Below are 21,409 nucleotides of genomic sequence, written 5' to 3'. Positions count from 1 at the left end.
CGTACCTTAGGGAGACCCTTCATCGGCGGACCACTTCAAACTAAAAACTGGGTGTGAAATATGTAAAGGGGGAAATATTTGAGCTTATCGTCATCCTCGGGCCTCGCCTTATGAAGGTGATGCTCGAGGAAGTATGGGGATTTATTTTCCCCATTTTGAGTTTGAATCATCGCAAGCTAATGGGCCTCCTCTTGCTGGCCCCCTCTTTACGTTATTATTTTTTGTAACACGATTTTGACTAGGATGATCAAAATGTTTGCAGAATTCGGGAGGAGAAACCAGCTTTATTAAACGTATTAAAGTGTATTATACAGTTAGTTAAATAAATATATCTGCAGGAATTTAAAAATAAATATACTCTCTATATTACAATTAATTAAGGTTTTTAGTTGAGATAAAAAAGTCAATGGCACGAGCGGGATTCGAACCCACGATCATCGGCTAGATATGCCGCTGCTGTACCACTTGAGCTATCGTGACCTCGATCCACTCGGACACCAACTTTCCATCTCAACCCCACTTTTTGAATTTTCCCTCCTTTTTGCCATTTTTGCGGCGTATCTAGCCGAAGATCGTGGGTTCGAATCCCGCTCGTGCCATTGACTTTTTTATCTCAACTAAAAACCTTAATTAATTGTAATATATTAATTGGTCAAACGGACCACGAAATTAGTGAATTTAATACTCTCTATATTTGAGGGCCAAGAATTTTCAGGCTTAATATCTTGAGCGCCTGGAAACGGTTTTGGTTCTGAACAATTTCGCTTAAATTTTGAGAACAATTGTTGCGGAAGAGGGCTTTTAGTTCTTCTCTTTCCCTTTCAAAAAGACTACGAGAGAGAGAATTTTGTGTCGCACCGTCATCATCCGTATAGCATTCGGGGCATAACGGGCAGTTGGACCTTTTGAATTTAAAAAGGCAGGCCAAAAAGTTGCCATGACCGGTCAAGGTTTTCGTGGCCCAGTCCCACAAATCCGGAGACACTTCTCTCGTGCCCTGTCCTCAATGTTTGGGATGTATTCCTACTACCTATAAATATGTTGTGCATAGAGAAAAGAAGGTATATGAAAGTATATCGGGTATACTAACGCCATACTGAAGTGCAGTAGTATGCAGTAAAAACATATTAAGAATGATTATTATTCGGAAATCGTGAGATACGGTCTGGTGTGATGTAGGTTTTAGAAAAACACGTTGGCACTATAAAGAAAATGTTTTTCTGAAACCTACATCACACCAGACCGCATCTCACGATTTCCGAATAATCATAGATATGAATGATGTATGCTTAGTGTACAATTTCCATGCTGCTGATGATGCTACAACAGTGAAATAGGTTCTCATTACGAGAAACCGAATTTCACAATGTTTGAAATTAAATACTTGTACTGCCAATACATATTCTCTTTCGTGGAATAAAATCTAATCGATGTCGTCAATTATTTTTAGAAACAAAGGTCATTTCTAAGCAACGATTCGATTCTAAATCGGGCAAAAATAATTAATTCCATAAAAAACGATAAATATTTTCTTATTTCGAGATTAAGGCTAGCTTATTACTAAAAATTTAAAATTGGGTACTATAGTCCTGTTCATGATAAATTTTGACTTTTACTTTATGCTTATACTTTTTAAATCAAGGTCTTCACACTTTTGGATTAATACAATTGAAAAGTATTTTCCGTAATTCGTCCAATTTATACAACAATAAGCAAAATTAAACCAAAAAGAGTGGAAAGAAGACGTGTATAAACAAAGATCATAAATCTCACATTGAGATTATTTATAAGTTTGGTCCAAAACGTGAAAAACTAAAATGTATGCAACGAATGTTAACTTCACACACAGACTTATTTGCTACTATCACCTGTTTACTTTAACGGGATTTCACTAACCACTGTCGTATAGGTACTTGGGACTTCAAACGACTTAATTGGAATCTGCACAAACACTGAAATGAAATGAACTAAACAGACGTTACGCACTGTTATCACCACTACTCGACAGACGACTTAAACTTCTACCCAACAACAAAAGCGTGATATACACCATGGTTTTCAAATCTATGTAAACTTATGGTAACCAACTCTGGAGGTCAACAAGGCATTCCAACTCCCAACGCATCCAAAGATTCCAATAAAAAACCCTAAGAAAAAGTGTAAACTCTCCTTTTTATGTATCGAACCTCACCCTACACAGAGACCTTAATATTGTTCCCTTTGTTCCAGAAATAGCGAAAACCTATTACAAAAAATTCCATAAATCCCTTTCCAGACATCCCAATGCTTTGGACCGTCAACTCAATTCTACTACCATCCCAGATAATCTTCCCCTTCTACTGAAACGCCAATGGCCACGGATTCCCTACGTAGTGACGAAGAAAATTGAAAAAGTGAAGTCATTTATTTCTTCTAAAGGAAGCTCACAATTGTGTGAGTTCTTCTCGTATGTTTTTCATGTCAATTGGCTCGTTCTTACAGCATTTTTATTGTTGTAATTGTTTTACAAATGTGAAAATTAATAAGAAGAAAAGAAAAGAGACTATTTGAGGTGGTCGGCTCCGAGATTCCTGATTTCTATTTATTTTTCTTGGCCATGGTTTTTTTCCTTTAATATATTGTCTAGTTTTTCGTAGTTTGTTCATGTCAGTTAGTACATTTCCTTATGTTGAATTTTTGTTTCTGCTCAGAAGTTTCTAATTGGGTCCATGTTCCTTTCGATTTGTTTGGAAGTGTGATGAGAACTGCTTCATGCCGTGTGCCATGCCTACTCGCTTTCTCTAAGGATCCAAGTTTCGACACCCTGAAAGTTTAATATATGTTTCTTCCAGAGGAGTTTTAATTGAATAAATTAATTATATACTCATGCGTTTTTTGCGTGTTTAATAAGGCTTCGTAACTCATAAGTTTTTAATTCCGCAGAACTGAATAAGTCAAATTTTGTCAAAATGAGATAAGTTCGTATTTCATAACTCTTTAAGCTTAAAAAACTGTGTATAATTTATAAAATAAGGAAATATTTTAATTTTAAATGTAATGTGATTAGATATCTCAAGAAATTGCCTTATTTACTATGTAAACCTATTCATTACATTGAATATGATGAAACATTAGCACAATGAAATAAGGCTACCAAACAATTGTATTTTTCCAAAAATAAGGCACCTTAAAATCGTAACCGCGAAAAGTTGTGTTTTTGACTTGTCCGGTTTTGCTTTGAGAGGCAGAATGAAGTCTATTTTTTAAAAAATAACTTTATGTTCTATAAATATTACGGTTGTGCTAAATACAATAATAAATGCAGAAACTATATTTTTGCCCAAATCTGTAGGAAAATGCTTGAGACAAAAATCATGGGGAAAAAGGGTGGCATCGTGTTGGGTGAAAGGGCTTGCAGGCTTATGGCAAAATGAAACGGTGGATGCACTTGCAAAGGAGGCTGCTACATCAGGTCCAACCCTTGACATTAAAATTCCTAAAGATGACGGGAAAAACTTTTTGGAAAAGTTTTGTAGAAATCCGTGGCAAGAAAAATACAAAGCATCAAATGTCGGCAATTATTACTGGTCACTGTTCCCTGAGCTCAAGAAAAAAACATGGTTTTCGGAATGCGATAGTGCAGAAGGAATGTCAAAGGAGTTCTATTCTACTATTTTTAGACTGAAGACAAATCATGGCCTATGGGGTAGCTACAAGAAGAAAATCGGTTTGGCATCGTCTCCGAACTGTCCCACATACGATTGCCCTTCAAATCCTTCTCACATAATTTTTGAATGTCCAGAATACGAACATGAAAGAGATAAACTGCTAAAAAATCTGAGCAAAGTCCCAAACGTTTCCAAACCAATAAACTTAGAATCTGTTCTAATAAGAAACAATCCATCAGCATTCAACGTAATCTATGGATTTCTAAAGTTGATAAACGTTTCTTTTTGATTATCTTCAACCATGAAAATTTAGAAGATGAGAAGATGATGGAGCTGAGTGAATGGGTGCGGGCGCGCGGCGGGGACCTGGTCCTGGTCGGCCGATCCCGCTCGACAGTAAAATGAAAATAGAAAACTTCATGGGTAATATGCCAGCGTAAACCCTCCCCCCCCAAAAAAAACCCAATAATTTGGAATTGAACAAGTGTATGTGATTACCCTAATATACTTTTTTTATGGAAAATTTTTAACGAGGGCTGTTTCATGTCAGAGGTATGCCTACTCGCTCTTTGTAAAGAGCCTTAGAATGTTGTGCATGTTAATTTTGTTAAATATACAAAAATTGAATTGATATGTAATAAAGTCTATAAGAAGAGCAGTAAGTTGAATTTATATATTGTTGTACATAGTTTCTAATAAATATTATGAAATGCTTTTTACAAGAAATGTTTCAAACTTTCTTGGAAGCAGAATCAACAATTAGAATTCCATTTTATTTTGCCAATTCCTATTGCCCCCAATTCCCTATATCGAAGTAGAATCGTTTCCTCCAAAGGACTGGTTCAATCCAAGAAGGCAATCGAGTTCCGATCGTTGTATATCCTTTCCGGGTTCATAATCCAAATACCAATTCGGACAGGGTGCTATTATTTCATCTTTCAAGTGGATCCCCTGATACTATTTCCCAATTAATATTTTCCCCCCCCTGGTGTGTTTTTCCACAGGCCCGTGCTTCCTCTCAAATTCCAATTTATTCAAAATATTAACCCTCTCATGTGCAAGATTTGCCTGTTTGGGAAGTGGAGTAGGGTAATAAAATCTATTACCACTGGAAAGTTAGTCGGGCTTTGAGGGGATAAATTCGATTTTATACTCTTCAATGGAATTTTGACTCAAGTTGTAATAGGTGGATAAATCAGGTTATTGATACATGCTACCAATTTACGAATAAATAATTATGCTTGAACATAAGTACATTTGGTCTTATCAATCTATTATAATACATTGTAATCGTTATTACCATCATAATTAACGACTAAGGTAGTTTCACAAGTTCGCATCTTCCATATAACGAAAATTACACTTTATGTATACTAGCCAATATCCCTTGTCCCACAAACAAGTATGTATGTCCTATTAGTATGTATTGGATCATCCCTCCTTTATCTAAATTGCATAATGATACAACAATAAGAGATATATATTTTCCACTAAAATTTCTGTTACAACTATTAACCGGATTGATTGACTTCTTTTTTACCAAGTTTTGTTTTATGTACGATCTACGTAAAGTTAACAGCCAAATTTTAATTAAAAACTAAAATAATTTGTTTTACATCTTTCTTTCTTATATTTTTTTATATTTGGCCATTTATATGATATTGCTGTATTTTATGGTTTGTTTAGAAGACATTATCGACACTCACCTGGAGTCTGTTTTGCCTCTTGAGCCATACTTATTTCCAATTTTTCAACCTTTTTTACACGTTAATTATATGGTATTTGATGTAACGAAAATAGAACCAATTTTATCTAAAAATATTTGTTCATAGTTTACACGCACTTTTATGTAAACCTACCTTAAATAAGGGTAGGCATTGTTAATTAATTTAAATTGAAATTAAAAATTTTTCATCTCTTTAACCAAATACTGCCCCTTTATTCCACATTACCGGACAAATAATTTGCTTATGTCAAGTTTTTTGGAGATGTACTTTGATGTAAATAAGTTTTAACATTGCAAATTAAAATTAAAATCGCGTTTAAATGCAAGTTTTTAAACATTTGCTTCTTACTAATATCCTAGCGATATTGAGCGCAACCCAACAATCAAATCAGCGCAACAATCAAACTCATGAGGGAAGTACAACTCGGCCTTACAATCAGAATACACTCTATCAAAGCTTTTTCCATAGTAAATCTAAAAAGAGGTTACACAAACAAAACAATCTTCATATGTTCAGACAGCATACAAATATTAGATAGGGAATGGCTACGAACTGCACCTAGAAAGCAGATCCGGGATATGCTTACAGTTTGGATAGACAACTCGAGCCAGGAAAGATGGGACATAAGCACCAAGGTTAACCCATGAGTTTCTACTAGTATTGAGGACCGAGCAAGAGCAAGGTGGTTTCAACCAGATTTCTGGATCACGCAAATAATGACAGGACACGGAAATTTCAACGCTTACCTGCACCGATTCCGTAGAGCCAACAGTCCACTGTGTCCCGACTGCGGAGTTGATGACAGTGTCCAACACAGACTATTCAACTGCCCCCTCCTTGAGAGTGCGAGGGAACCTAAAGCTCCTCTTCCGCCACACTTGGCCACCGACCCTCAACGAACTGGTTAAAGAAAAGAAGTCGTTTGAGGTCCTCAAGCCTGCTAGCCGAGCTATAGTCGATAAAGTACTAGTTTTTTCTTTCTTTCCTTTTTCTTTTTTTTTTCTTCCTGTGATAACTAAGTTACTTGTTAGATTTTATCGTTTCCCTGAACTTTTAATTCCGGGCTGGTTACTTCTTGTACCCATAATTGTTAGTTATTTATTAAAATATTGTATATATATATATATATCTTTATTAGAAAGTGTATTCAAAAGGATTAACCAGCAAGGGGGAGACCTATTAGATTAGGTAAATTAATAATAAGAAAAATATTTCCCTCCTTCCTTGGGTCTTCCCTTTCAGGGCAAGGTCGAAGGAAGCCGTTAAGCACAATAAAATCTAAACTTGCATCCCATTTGAATTAGTTTAGTGGCCGTGGTCCACCGGTTAGGGTCTCCCTTAGGTACGGCGGGGAGGTGGATGGGTAAAAAAAAAAGATAGCATCCCTGAAAGCAATATGTAAAAAGTCACATCTAAAATCACAAAAATCTGGGAAAGCAGCAACCTGACAATATCCAGGGTGCCAGGGCAAAAAATGCGTAATGACAACATAAACTGGCCAGAGGAGTACTCAAAATAATACATGTAGGCCCATAACCTATATATGGAATAGCAAACTCAAATATAGACACCTCCAAATCCTCATGTCAAAAAAAAAAAAATTATTATTAAAGGTGAACAAACTCCAGAGGTGCCAGGCAGTAAACTCACGATTAAAGACGAAGGGAAATATAGTAATTGTTCGCCAACAACAAAATTCAAAATGGCGCCGACGAACACCACCGAGAGAAAAAGATCGAGGTTATAGGGGGGGGGAAGGGGAGGAATTGAGGAATGAATGATTTCGGCACCAACGGGAATGGAAGATTCCCGATTGAACAAGGATGATTGAAAAGAAAAATATATCTAAAGATAAAAGGATGGGATTGACTCACTGCGTCTGAAGAATGTTGGGTGAGACACGTGGTGGACTACTCGGTGTGAAGTGAAGCGTTGAGTAGTGATGATGAGACCAGTTCACTAGCCCTTTCTTGCTACGTTGGGAATGAAGATGATGATATTGGATGATGCAATCCGGCGGCGGTGATGATAAGATGAGGCGATACCGGTGTTTGACAGTGAGACGATGACGGTCCACGGAGTAATAGGGTATCAAGGAATGGGAAGATGATGAATGTCCGGGAAGACCAGGAGATCTCAGGGAGAAACAGAAGGGCGATAAAGGAACTGGGACCATGCGGTCCAGGAATGAAGTGGAACGCGACGTTCAAGGCGGTGGCGGAAGAGTTGAAAGTCCGTATAAAGATCCGGGGATGATAGAGTAACACTAGGTCGAACTTGAAGGCGATTAGGTGCAATACCCCTTTTTAGACAATATTTGAGGCAGGGTGAAGCGTAAGGATGTTTCTCGATTCACGGTTAGCAGACAAGTAAAAACAAAGGAACAGGACAGGAAGGGATGAAATTTTGGAAAAGGGTAGGGACGAGGGTTGTGATTGGTAAATCGGGCATATATTGCGCGTCAGAAAATAATTGTTAAATGTTAACATTGTTTGTAAATCCCAGGCCCTGAAGATGATCTCAGTAAAAGATCGAAACGTTGGCACGATAAAGAAAATGTTTTCTGAAACCTACATCACACCCGACCGCATCTCACGATATCTGAATAACTAATAAATTTAATATTTATTTAAATTAAAGTTGTAAAATATTTGGTTTCAAAAATATTCACACCAGAAATTGTCTCTAAATAAATACAGAACAATTGCATTACAAATCGGCCGAACGTCATTCTTGAAATATATGTTCCAAAATGTAAACCAAACAACGTTTTTGTCAATGTAATTTAATCATGAGATTTCTCTATGAGGTCTGTTGAACTGCAATTTGTATGTTCTTGGTCTGCCTATCCTTGCACTGTTAAACTCCTAGGCGCGTACCGGCATTTTGCCATCTTCAGTGTTGGGTCTAAAAACAAATGCCGAAACGTAGACAGACTATGTTAGGATAGGACCAGGATGATCCGTAACGATCAAATTACAATATAATTAATGTTCGATTTTTAATATTATTTGTAATAGATAAAAGAACAAATCAGGCGATGGATATAATAAAACTCTTAAAATGGACGTGAATGAACGTATTCTTGTTAATTATCTCAACCCCCCCCCCATTAACCAAGGTTTATTTTTATATTATAATAAACAATTAGCAGTTAATCCTAATTAAACGAAATTAATAAAATAGCAGTGCCAAGTCCACAAAAGTCTATATTGTCTTCCATTCTTATTAGGTTTTTGTTTTTGAAAAAGCATAATACAATTAATTAAGGTTTTTAGTTGAGATGAAAAAAAGTTAATGGCACGAGCGGGATTCGAACCCACGATCTTCGGCTAGATACGCCGCTGCTCTACCACTTGAGCTATCGTGACCTCGATCCACTCGGACATCAACTTCCTAACTCAAGAGTCTTCATCCCACCTTAAGAGTTTTCCCTCCTTTTTGCCATTTTTTTTCATCTATAACAATATTTTCAAAAATGAGAAGCTTATCTCAAAGGATAAGCTAATCCCCAACAGCAGGATCGGGCAGTGCGAGCTGAGCTACGAAAGGACGAGGAAGGACCCTCTCTCAATTTTGCTTGAAGGCACCTGCTCTTTTTTTATGTAAATGGCAAGGAGTTAGTTGCGTATGTCAAAGATCACATATTTTTTTCAAATCTGTATACATTTGTTTTTTTTTTTTTTAAGGTTTTGTTATAATTTATTTGGATCAGGTCCCAATTTTTGTCTTTTCCGTTTAATTTAATTGAGTTTGTGGCACAAATATTTTTTCTTACTTTTATTTTACACTCGCGAGGAAACGAGTTTGCTTCGTGTGAAGGGAGATTCACACTAACGCGTGATACATCTCAACTAAAAACCTTAATTAATTGTAATGTATTAATTGGTCAAGCGGACCACGAAATTAGTGAATATAATACATACAGTTCTTTTTTACGTGTTCTCAGAGGGAGAAAGAATAATTTTGTGTTCACAAACGTGCAGAAATTAGTTTATTCTAGGGTTTTTTGCTATGTTGACCACTTGCGATATTTGCTACAATTTTATAGTTATACCGCTTCTTATTTTCTTTAAATCTTCATCCATTTAACTCAATTTACGTGATTTCAATCGTTAAAAGTGCTAATCGGACGGATCACTGTTTCAATTTTAATAGAAATCGCTAACATAAGTTATAATTAAAAGAAAACATTAGTAAGATTAGTATTATTCAGAAACTAATTAATTCCTTTCGTTTGGATAAGATTCATTGTTTTTTCTTAAAATACGACGGTTATTTGCAGGGAGTTTTCCTCCAGAGAAGAAGGGGCATAAAATTGAATGGAATAAAAATTAACCCATTTTTCCTCCAAATCCCTACAAATCTGTTACAATACTTTTTTTGCAAACCTAGAGTTATTTCAAAGCATAAACAGAGTTCCAACGAATTTAAATATATGAATGTTAAAAAAATCCCGATCAGAGATAAAACAAAGTTACCTATACAAAAACCGTATTTTCTGAAGAGTCTGACAGTATGATAAATGTAGATGTTCGTCCAGACTCAACACCATGAGGGTTAATTGTTACGAACAATTCTGTTCGGCCCGCTCACTCTGCCAGCCACTCCTCTTTTCTCTCCGTTAGCTCAACTTTTTTCCGATCAACCGTTTTTGCGCCGATGTAGCACTCTTATAACAAATTAATAACAATGAAACGCCGCATTTGCTGCGTAATTCAAGCATATGACTATGTTGACATATGACCAAACAGCCGCATTGGCTCGGAAAATTAAGTGAAACACTGTTCCATTTCCCATACCAAACATCTTAACATAAATATAAAAATTTCCCAATAGTACAAATGGTTAGTAAGACGTCTTACAAGAAAAGTTCCACGTTTCTGTCAAATGAAGTGTTCCTCATACTTGCGTTCCAGTTGCATGACTAGTTATGTTAGTAGTACTACTTAGCATTTGCATTATTCATACATTCAAAACGGTGAAATACTCCACTCAACACCTGTTCGTATAGTAAATAAATTTTTCAACGAAGACGAAGCTACCGACAATAGATCTCAGACAAAAAACCGATATCTCCATGACAAACTAATAAAAAATTTATTTTCACCAGAATTTTTCACATATTAAGGAAGAATTACATACTCCACCCACTATTTTTCTGTAATAAAAATATTCTAGCAAATGAAACACGAGAGTCAAATGATTTTTCCTACAGTTTTTTTAAAAAATACTTTTATCACTGAATATGTAATTTTTTTTCAATGGGAGGTAATATTTTTATATTGCGAATTTAAAAGGGGTTTTAATTTTGAGGAAATGGGTATACAGAGCTTTTTAGTGTCACTTCTGCAAGAGATTCCAGTTCGGGCGGTTTCTTTAGAAGGTAAACAAATTGTAGATAAAAAAAAATAGTTTGAATGGATACAGGGAAGGAGTTACGAAAACACTTTTTTCGCTTTTCTTAGACGTAAAACTCATTTTTGCAAGATGCAATAAAACAGATGTACATAATGGTAATAATAATCAGTGGTCTGGGTCGTCCGAGAAGCTCTTACGCGTCAAGAGCACGATTGATAGGGGGGTTCCTCGGAGAATCTTTTTTTTCCCTCATTTATTTATTTTATAACTGCATACAAAATGCAACAAGCAAAAATTACGGTATTTACAATTGTATACATACACATGCACGTACACAGTATTGTATGCACATTTACATGTTCGGCGTGATTGATTTGAACGGCCACCATACAGTGAAAGTGGTCGGAATCGGCCATTAAGGCGCAAGTCGGCAGCAGTCCCTAGAGTTGCCGAAGTTACAAAATCAGATGGTCGCGAGGCCACCTGCGCTTCAGTCTTCTAAGAGGGTTGTGTATTACCGGGTCGTCATGAGAGGATAGTTTGAGTAAAACTTTTTATACCGGGATTGGGCCAAGTTTGGGACATAGGGTATATTAAGATCGGAGTGGATAATGAACTAAGGATTTAGGATTGTAGGGATTGGATTTTGTTAAGGTTTTAACGCTTGGCCGTAGAGTTCAAGTCTGTAGGTCCAAATTGGAGCAATTAGGGAAATGCATAATAGTTTTTTGTTCAATAATGTCAGTTTAGATCTTTTATCAAGTAGTCTCTTCAGTATTTTACATCTAAGGTTACAGCAAATTCGTTTTAGTCGTGTGTGTGGATCCACGTAAATCCTTTGTCCGATAAAGGCCAAAATATCGTATACAATTCGCTAGAGGAACTGGGGTGCCGTATAAATAGACAGATGTGAGAGTTTTACGATTAAGTGTGAAAACTACGTATTTAGATTTGTGTTTACCTTGATTCTCCACTTTCGAAAGCCAGGGTTCAAGTATATGAAGATGGGATTGGAGGTTGCGGATAGAAGTAACAGGGTCTTTTTTTGCAGAGAGGATTGCGGTGTCATCAGCGTATGTTTTACACACATCAGTAATCATCAACAGATCAAGGTATCAGTAATGGGAGATCAGCTATAAAGAAGGAGTAAAATAAGGGCGCAAGTGTGCTTCCATGGGAGACGCCGGCTAAATTGAGAAAAATATAAAAGGAATAGGTACTTGGGTTACTTGGAAGTATCGGTTTGTTAGGAAGGATTTGAGGATAGGGTAGTACGTAAATGGAAGGATGTTTATTTTAAGGCGTGGTGTAGACTAAACAAGCAAGAACTCTGAACATTGCGAAACAGTATAACGTCGGAAATTTAATATTAACAAAAACATGAACGGCATCAACTATTGCGCGAAAGATTTTGGATTGTAGGGATTTAATTTTGTAAAGGTACAATATTAAATTAGTTAATTTAATAAAAATAAATTAAATTAATCCAATAGTACGCTTGGCTGTCTCGTATAGTTCAAGTGCGTAGGTCCAAATTGGAGCGATTAGGGTAGTGCACAATAGTTTTTTTGTTATGTAATTTCAGGGTAGATCTTTTGTCAAGTTGTTTCTTCTGCATTTTAAATCTAAGGTTACAGTCAATTCGTTTTAGTCGGGTGCGTGGAATCCACGTAAGGATTTTGTCCAAGTGAAGTCCAAGATATCGTACACTATTCGCTGGAGGAATTGGGGTATAAATAGACAGTTGGGAGAGGTTTACGATTAAGAGTGAAAATTGTGTATTTAGATTTTTGACCGTATTCCTTGATTCTCCACTGTCAAAGCCAGGGTCGAATGCGTGAGTAGTGGCGGATGGGAATGGGTAGTGAATCGTTTGGTCCTACTCGAGTATGCTTTGCACGTAGGTGTAGGCTGGGTTCGATTGGAAGCTTTTACCGTAGACGGTACTCCTCTAGGGGGTGGTTAGAAATTCCACTGTAAACGAAAACGCGGCCGGAGAGGATCCGGTAGTTTCTACGCTAAAGAAGCCCCAATACTCAAGGAGATAGAGTCGCCTTCTCTATCTAGGGAGTGCGCGGGAAACCGGGCTGATGTATTTCGGCTTATGTAGCCCGATGCGCGCGGCATACGGGCTGATGATACCCTGATGATACGGGCTGAATGCAGACCCGACTACTCGGAATGGGCAAGCAGGGAGCGAGGTTGTCTTGGCCCTTCGGGGCTGAGCTACCTCTACATCAATGCTGCGGCAGTAACACCATCCTTTCGTATGCGGAGGTGCGTCAGCTCTCAGCTTGAGAATCAAAACGTCCGATAAGGCCGAATAGGCTAGGTGCGGCCGTTAAAGATCCTCATTGTCCTTTTTAAGACGACCGAGTATACGGAAAGCCAAGGTTCAAGCATATGAAGATGGGATTGGAGGTTGTGGATAGAAGTAGCAGGATCGACCCTCTCTTAGGTTAGTTATACAATAAGTGTAAAGAGTGGTGGAGAAATATCGAGTACTCCTCAACCCTAATAAAATTGAGTGAATTGCACGTAAATAGGAAATAACTTATTAAGGATGAATGAATGCCAATGGTCTTATATCTAGGAACTGCTTGCTTAGGGTGCTGAACTGACCTAGCAGTTTGCAGCACCCGGAGCTCAACTTCGGTGGGTGCACGGATAAGACCGAGACCTGCTGGAAATTTAGTGCAAATATCCAAAGCTGGAATTGTCGGTGGACTGCGATGACTATGACTTTTTTTGGTGGTATTAGGTAGAAAAATATTAGACACGTGTCCGAACTTTATTACCAACGGGCCCTAGTAGCCGACATTTTTTTAAAGCTAATTTGAGCTAAACGTAGTTATAAATGGACATTAAAAAAAAACAAAAAACAACACCCCGATGGTTCACATAAACTAGCAGTTGAAATACTTTCGCGAAAAATAATATTCTGCTTTTGTTGTGCATGTATTTCAAGGTTATTATCATTCAAACTTGTTTTTTTACATAGGATTACCAAATAATAAGCAGGTTAGTATTGGAATTTGATTGAATGTATAAAAAGTTTTAAAAACTAAAAGACGTTACCAAAAAAGTAGGCCAAAAAAACTTAATTTTTCGAATCATTATATGCATATTTTTTACCCTTAAATAATTTTTTATCACGATAAAAGATAGGCAGGATGTGAGAGGGTCCAATTTATTCGCCGATGTCTGCTATTCCACTTAAATTTTATCCATAACTTTTTTGGATTTTGTCCTAATTCAGCTTTTATACAACAGTTGGAAAGAAGAATATATCTTGTACTACTGTGTCATCAACGTTTAGATATATGTCATTATAAGTGACAGAAATAAGGATGAAATTGAAAAAAAACATGCTTAAAAGTTTTATTATATTTTCCCGGTTCTAATTTATTTACGGAGGCGACGTTTTGTGCCATTACATGTGATTTATTGCAACCCTAAACCCCTGTATCGTTTCCCCTAGATCGGTGGAGTCGTTTTAAAGTTATCACTTTTTTTACGATTTTCTAAAAAAATCAAAGTGTTTCTTGAGAAGGACAAATTTTTGTAGGAAAATTATGTTTTGTTTTTGTTTTAATTTGCACGCGTGAGTTTTTTGAGGTGAAAAAGCGAATAGCAGCTTTTTCTTGCTAAAATAATATTTTAACCTATTTTTCTAAGTGGCTACCCCCCAACACCTAAATATTTTTGTGTGTAAAAGATGGTTTCCTTTTTAGTATTGAGTATTCTTGATATAATTTATATCACCCTTTAAAATTATAATCATGCATTGAAAAAAATAGTGATTTCGATATAAAATAGCCTAGTTCCACAATCAACCCGGATGTTTGCTGTTTATAACCATAAGTTTGAGTGCTGTACGTTCATATTTGTCATCCTTGTGAATTATTTATAATATTTTCAAAGCCCTGATATACGGGATATATTTGTCGAAAGATTGACAAATGGAACTGAGTGTTTTTCTTTGCTGATGATATGAGATGTGAGTATTTAAAGGAAAATAAAACATAAAGCAAACATATTCTGGTAGAAAGAGAATTGTTCTCACAAAAAGGAATTATTTTTGTATCATGTTTATAGCCCTAATAAAACGTCTATTTTTCCTATTTCATTTTTAAAATTTCCGAATACAAATTTGGTTGTTATGTTGTATTGTACATTGAAAATTGACGAATATTATGTTGAAAACATCCATTGTTTCATTTGATATAATAAATTGAATAATAACTTTTGACTTAAAAATCATGAATAATTGATTTTTAAAGGAAAAAATTTAACTCGTAATCCCTCCTGTAAGTCATCTTAAGTTACTCTTCAGATTAAGCAGGTGACCGAGCGCAACATTGAAAATTTAGATGTGTCTACCTTTTTTAAATTTTATTTATACAAGAACATTAATTGTCAAGAAAAACGAGATTGGTTTCGTAAAAATAGTACGTTTGGTTTGGAAATTATGAAATTTTTAAGATTTTTCACTAAATCTTAAATCTATATTTTATTTATCACAAAAAAATTCGAATAAACTCAGCATTATTTGCTCTTAATCGTAAATTATTTTACCCTTGTTATTGTTTATTGACAACCTGAAAACTAGAACATACAAATTCACTAATTTCGTGGTCCGCTTAACCAATTAAAACATTACAATTAATTAAGGTTTTTATTTGAGATAAACAAGTCAATGGCACGAGCCGTAAGTTTATCGTGATAAGGCAATTCTCTGTCTGAAGATAGTCAGACTTGATTATCAAGTATTGCACTGCCTTTTGTTGTACTCCAACATAATCCACATAACAATCATTGACAAGAAAACAACAACACTATCTTGAACTTCCAAATGACTTCTTACCAGGGGTTGTCAAAGGAATTTGATTGCAAAGGATTATCGAAGGTTGACCGTCATTTTCTCAACAAAACAAAGATGTTAGGCTGTTTTCGTGTTGGTATCATTATGATCGCGTAAATCACAATTCTAATCTTCAATAATACTATTTTTTTTTAATTTACTTTTTTTTATTTTTTATTTACTGGGGCTTCCGGCATCTAGGTCATTTCAGCCCCAAACTAAGTCAGTATTCTAATTACACTTTCAAACACTACATTCATACAAATAAATACATTCATACACATAAATACATCCATACAGTACACTCATTCCGTTTGGTCGGTGGAGTACTTGATATTCCTCCACCGACCTACACTTAAACTAAACTAGATTGGGGTCGATGGGGTACTTTTATAAATATTCCGCCATCGACCCCGAACACACACTCACCCGCTTTCATCGTTCGAGGGGCGATGATGACGTTATATTCACCCTCACCCCTCGCCATTCACGCTAATAAATACATGCACTCAGACAAAACATATAGACACACAACACATAAGACATACTATATACAATAAAAAAAACAATTTCCCCTAAAAAGCGGAACTGGGGACCCTGAAACTCGCTGCAGTGCTCGAGAACTTTTCTTAAGTCCGGCGGCATGCCTACACGCTCTCTGTATGGCGCAAAGGCATGACACGCCTCTATTATGTGGGACACATCGAGCAACCGTTCTCTGCATACGGGGCACCTGCGCGGGCTTTGGCCCAAAAGCAGGTGCCCAGAATATACTGTTACCATAGTAGTGTATATGATTACTGTATGAATAATGTACAAAATTACTGTTCATTCATTCAGGTGTTGTAAGGGTTGAGTCTATATGGAATGAAGGAGACAGAATTCCATGTAAGAATCCCTTATCGTCAGCTAATGTCTATGTTGAAAGGTTAACATGTGTAGGAATGCAGGGGACATTGAAAATAGAAATGCGCCACGTATGCGTAATATTTGTAGATGTAAGTAACAAATAAATGTAATAAAATAACATAATAAAATAATGAACATATTAGGCCTTCTTGATAGTATTTGCTTATTCATTTCATCATGTCTTGCTAAAATAAATTTACCTCGTAGACTAATAAAGATTAAAAAACTGCTTAAAAAATGTATGACCTATATTCTCTTGTTCATAAAAATTGCATATTGTGCATATCCATACACATACAGTTTTCCAAAACCATTAATAAAGTCAATCTAACCGTCAATTAAATGTGAGGTTAAACAAGTGCTCTATATTTCGTATTTTACATAGTCAGATAGCATTATTAATGAAATATCTTGCGCCTTGTGAGAGTTTAGTATTGATAACGATTTGATAAAATTATTTAAAAAGTTTTAAAGTTTAAGCCCGCGCGCGTTTTTTAGCTGCGGTTTCTTCTATCCCTAATTGAGTTATGTGAAATAATAACCACTAGTTCATTTTGACGAATCGCATTGGTTAATGCTAAAATTCAATCAACAATCAATCGCTAGACCCTCTTGACCGAAGGGAAAACTAGATGATATTGCGGACGCAAGGACGAAACGCCTTTACTTGTTACCATTATTGGATAAATTGGACGTATCAATATCGGTAGCTTGTTATCGCGAAGCATTGTTAGAGCCGTCTTCTAAACTGGTATTATCGCTCTATAATACAAATTAATTGTTTAAAATGCCTTATTTTACCGGCACGAATCAAAGGGATTACTTTTATGTTTTAAAATCGCCAATATTGTATTACTGAAAATTAGTATTCTATTGAAATTTATTGATCTTGAAAAGCGAAAGATACGTTTCAAGCTTCTTTCCTCGAGAAACAAAGCAATTCCATAATATTTGAAAAACTATCATATGAAAAATATATATGTACTATGAGAATAGGGTTGGTTTTCTGTAAAACAGAAATAAATTTTTTTAAAGTAATCAGGGCTTTCTCTGGAGCTGTGCCACGCCCTAAGCAAACCTACACAGCCAATGTCAGCTGAGATAGACTTAATAAATAATTTAAAAAATGTAATTCCAAACTTAAGTATAAATGCATATACGGTATACACATTTACCATTGTGAAATGTTTCATAAAATAAAGTTATAATGTTACATTAATACAATTATTGTAGCATCGTATTATTACCAATTCGAAATTTCCCATTTCTTGGTGACTTATAAATATAAATTAAACTGTCCTTTTAACGTGATTTCTACACCAACACGGGATTCAAAAAAAGGGCAAAATAAAAAATTAAATGATGTAAAGACCAAGTTGATATTCTGTTCATTTAAAATAAATACTCGAGAGTTTCCATGTACATTAAAGCAGGAGGGGATTTTTTTAGAATGTTTCTCTAGTTCTTTTCCGCCAAGCAGGGTGCATAAATGTTTTACATTTTTATGTCAAGTCCATTTTAAAATTTGTATTTTTCACGTGGTCAAGCTGAAAAAAAGTTCTTGTTCGAGACTGGAAAGTACGAGAAAATGTTATTGCAAGGCAAGAGAAGAAGAAAAATAAGTTAATCCTAATCAAACTAAATAAATAAAATAGCAATGCCAAGTCCACAAATGTATATTATTGTTGTCCAATTTTATTAGGTTTTTGTTTTTGAAAAAGCATAATACATACGGTTCTTTTTTACGTGTTCTCAGAGGGAGAAAGAATAATTTTGTGTTCACAAACGTGCAGAAATTAGTTTATTCTAGGGTTTTTTGCTAAGTTGACTACTTGCGATATTTGCTACAATTTTATAGTTATACCGCTTCTTATTTTTTTTAAATCTTCATCCATTTAACTCAATTTACGTGATTTCAATTTTTAAAAGTGCTAATCGGACGGTTCACTGTTTCAATTTTAATAGAAATCGCTAACATAAGTTATAATTAAAAGAAAACATTAGTAAGATTAGTATTATTCAGAAACCAATTAATTCCTTTCGTTTGGATAAGATTCGTTGTTTTCTCTTAAAATACGACGGTTATTTGCAGGGAGTTTTCCTCCAGAGGAGAAGGGGCATAAAATTGAATAGAATAAAAATTAACCCATTTTTCCTCCAAATCCCTACAAATCTGTTTCAATACTTTTTTTGCAAACCTAGAGTTATTTCAAAGCATAAACAGGGTGCATAAATGTTTTACATTTTTATGTCGAGTCCACTTTAAAATTTGTATTTTTCACGTGGTCAAGCTGAAAAAAAGTTCTTGTTCGAGACTGGAAAATAAGAAAATGGTATTGCAAGTCAAGAGAAGAAGGAAAATAAGTTAATCTTAGGTAAATAAGAAATACTTAGTGACGTCTATCTCCAAATTGAACTTTTTGTAAGGCAGAACAACGAAGATCACAGAGATTGCGACCAATATCAGAAGACAATTTGATGGTTTTTTCTTCAAAAATTATGCAATATCGATCGATGTAATTTAAAAAATTTAAGAATATAGAGTCATAATGATCTTTGATATAGCAGAACTCAATATGATGCACATGAAACAAATTAATTTGGTTTGCTAAATCTAAAATTATGATGTGGATAATCTTCTGTCATTAACTGATTCGTTCTATTATTATTCTGAGGTATAATAATAACATAAAAGATGATTTGGTTTGTTAAACCAATTTATGTCTGTAGTGGAGTAATTTTTAGCTAATTATCATTAATTCGTTCCTAATTAAAGGCAGTTCAGAGAGCTGAACATAAAATCCCTTTGGTTAATTTAGGTTGAACTAATTTTGTGTTATACCTTTTGTGAGTTCTTCCCGTCGAGAGGATGTCGACATGAAATTGGTCGTTACCAATCATTTTGGCCTGCCTTTTCGCTGGGTTGGTCTGCAATTATTCTAATAGTTTAAAGGAAGTTAAAAGCAAGAAAAGTTCATAATAATCGTGCAATATTCGTTCAGGGGCTTTAACGCCATTTAGAGCGTTGATAGTGATCGAACCAAACTTCATACACTGCAAATCCTTTGTTATTATTGGAATTCAGGACGTTAATGTAGAAGGTATGAAGTAGGTAATATAGAATAAAATATTTAATACAATTTGGCTTTTTGTACATAAACGTATTTGTATAATAAAAAGCTTAGCAGGCTTTTTTCGTGGTGTTAGTAAACTTCCAAAATATGAAAAGTAACCAATTATAAAATTGATTTGGTTTTTTGGACATGTAATTAATTGATGGTGGGTGTTCTGCGATTTCAGATTTCCTCACTGGTGATGGCGCAATTTCGGAACGCGGTTCTCTTAACATTAAACACTCCCGAGTGTGGACGGACCAAGTGCCGGTTCCACAAATATTAAAAGTAAATCTTCATAGAATTCTTTTAGTCGTTTCATTTAATTTATTGAACACAAATATAGGGCAAATCTTTTGTTAGTTATAAATTTATTTTAAGGCAGTTAAGAGCTTCGATAGGGAAGAATGTTCAGGGGTTTTAATGTAGTTCGATGCGCGTTGGTGTAGCAGTAAATTTAATTTTTGGTAATTTATTTAATATTTTTGTATGTTCCACGGTTTTTTAGTTGTAGTGCGTGTCAAACCGTCCTTTATACTGACACTCGGATTGAGGACTGACCCACTACGCCGCTGATGGGCCACGAGTCCAAAACGGACAACATAAGGAAATACTTATGCCACAGATTTCTTTTCGCCTACAAACATCTAAATAAATTTATCCCTATCACACAAAACCGATAAGAATTTTCTTTTCTTTATGCTAGTAAAACTGAAAATGAATTATTCCGTGATGGTACAGAACTAAATTTTAAATTAAGCCACCATATTGAAGAAATTTATCTAATGATTTTACTTCCTCGTTTATCCGTTTCAGAGGCCTGTTCAGGGTGATATTCTTTCGATATACAATTAAAACTGCAAAATATGGAACGTTTCTCAAAACAATTTCTTCTTAGAAACTCGGCAAATACGTTTTTGGGCAATAAGAGTTTGAAATTTTAATTATAAACAGACATGCGTGAAATATCGTTAGCGTGTCTGTCACGTGAAGGAATTTCGTTATGTATAGCATCAAAATAACGAAAGATAATTACGACAAAATTCTGAAGATTTTGACTGTGCTTTTCAACTAAAGATATTACTTCGAAACGATATTACGTTTGCTATTTAAATTTATTGACCAATTAAGGCTTCGTTGATCGAAAATACATGGCGACAGACAGAAAACAAACTTAAGAAACTAAAAATCTGGAGTATTTTCGGTATGAGTTAAGCCGTTACACCTTTCCACTTACCCTGGGTAGAGCCGTTACTGCGACTACTGCCACCGCAAGTACTGCTAGGTTGCTGATCATTTTGGTTATGTCGACTTGCTGACTACCTTCAGATCAAACTGGATGAAGTGGTGGCCGCGGGTGAGTTAGCGAGCCTTTTATACCCTTGCTGGCTCTCCCACCACCCTCCGACACATCCCCCTACTAGAATCGCCAAATGAAATGTCATCCCCCCCGCTTTTCCTATCATTTATAAAGGACGATTTTATATTTACTTTTTTAAAATACTTTTTCTTTCTCTCCAGGCATTGAATAAGCAGTTTATACGTTAAACAAAAGTAAAATGTTAACGGATTTTCGCTTAATTTATTCTTTTAATAAATCCTATTATCCAGTGTCCGACTCTTAAAATAAAAGATGGTAAGGGAGACAAATTAACAGATGGCTAAATGCAAAAAGTGTTAGAGAAATCGATTTGGGTTTATCTTTGAGGAAACGAAAACCTGGGCATAAAGCGGATATAGAAAATTCAAGCCACAACTTAGTAAGACGAAGTAAATTTATGCACGCAC

The 21,409-nt window shown here is 35.4% G+C and overlaps 1 protein-coding gene across 2 annotated transcripts in view; it reads right to left on the bottom strand.

Moving 5' to 3' along the window:
• Positions 1–20,981, bottom strand: part of LOC106669325 — a 48,282-nt gene extending 27,301 nt beyond the window's left edge. For both annotated transcript variants that reach the window (XM_014398731.1, XM_014398732.1), the window contains exon 1: positions 20,859–20,981. In XM_014398731.1, the coding sequence (XP_014254217.1) occupies positions 20,859–20,918 (60 nt within the window). In that variant the 5' untranslated portion in view covers positions 20,919–20,981. The remainder of the gene's footprint in view (positions 1–20,858) is intronic.
• Positions 20,982–21,409: the final 428 nt, after the last annotated feature.

Source organism: Cimex lectularius, unplaced genomic scaffold (assembly GCF_000648675.2).
Source record: "Cimex lectularius strain Harlan isolate CLEC.00 unplaced genomic scaffold, Clec_2.1 scaffold35, whole genome shotgun sequence".
Lineage (NCBI taxonomy): Eukaryota > Metazoa > Arthropoda > Insecta > Hemiptera > Cimicidae > Cimex > Cimex lectularius.
The sequence above is the reverse complement of the archived record's forward strand: the minus strand, read 5'-3'. Positions and strand labels throughout refer to the sequence as shown.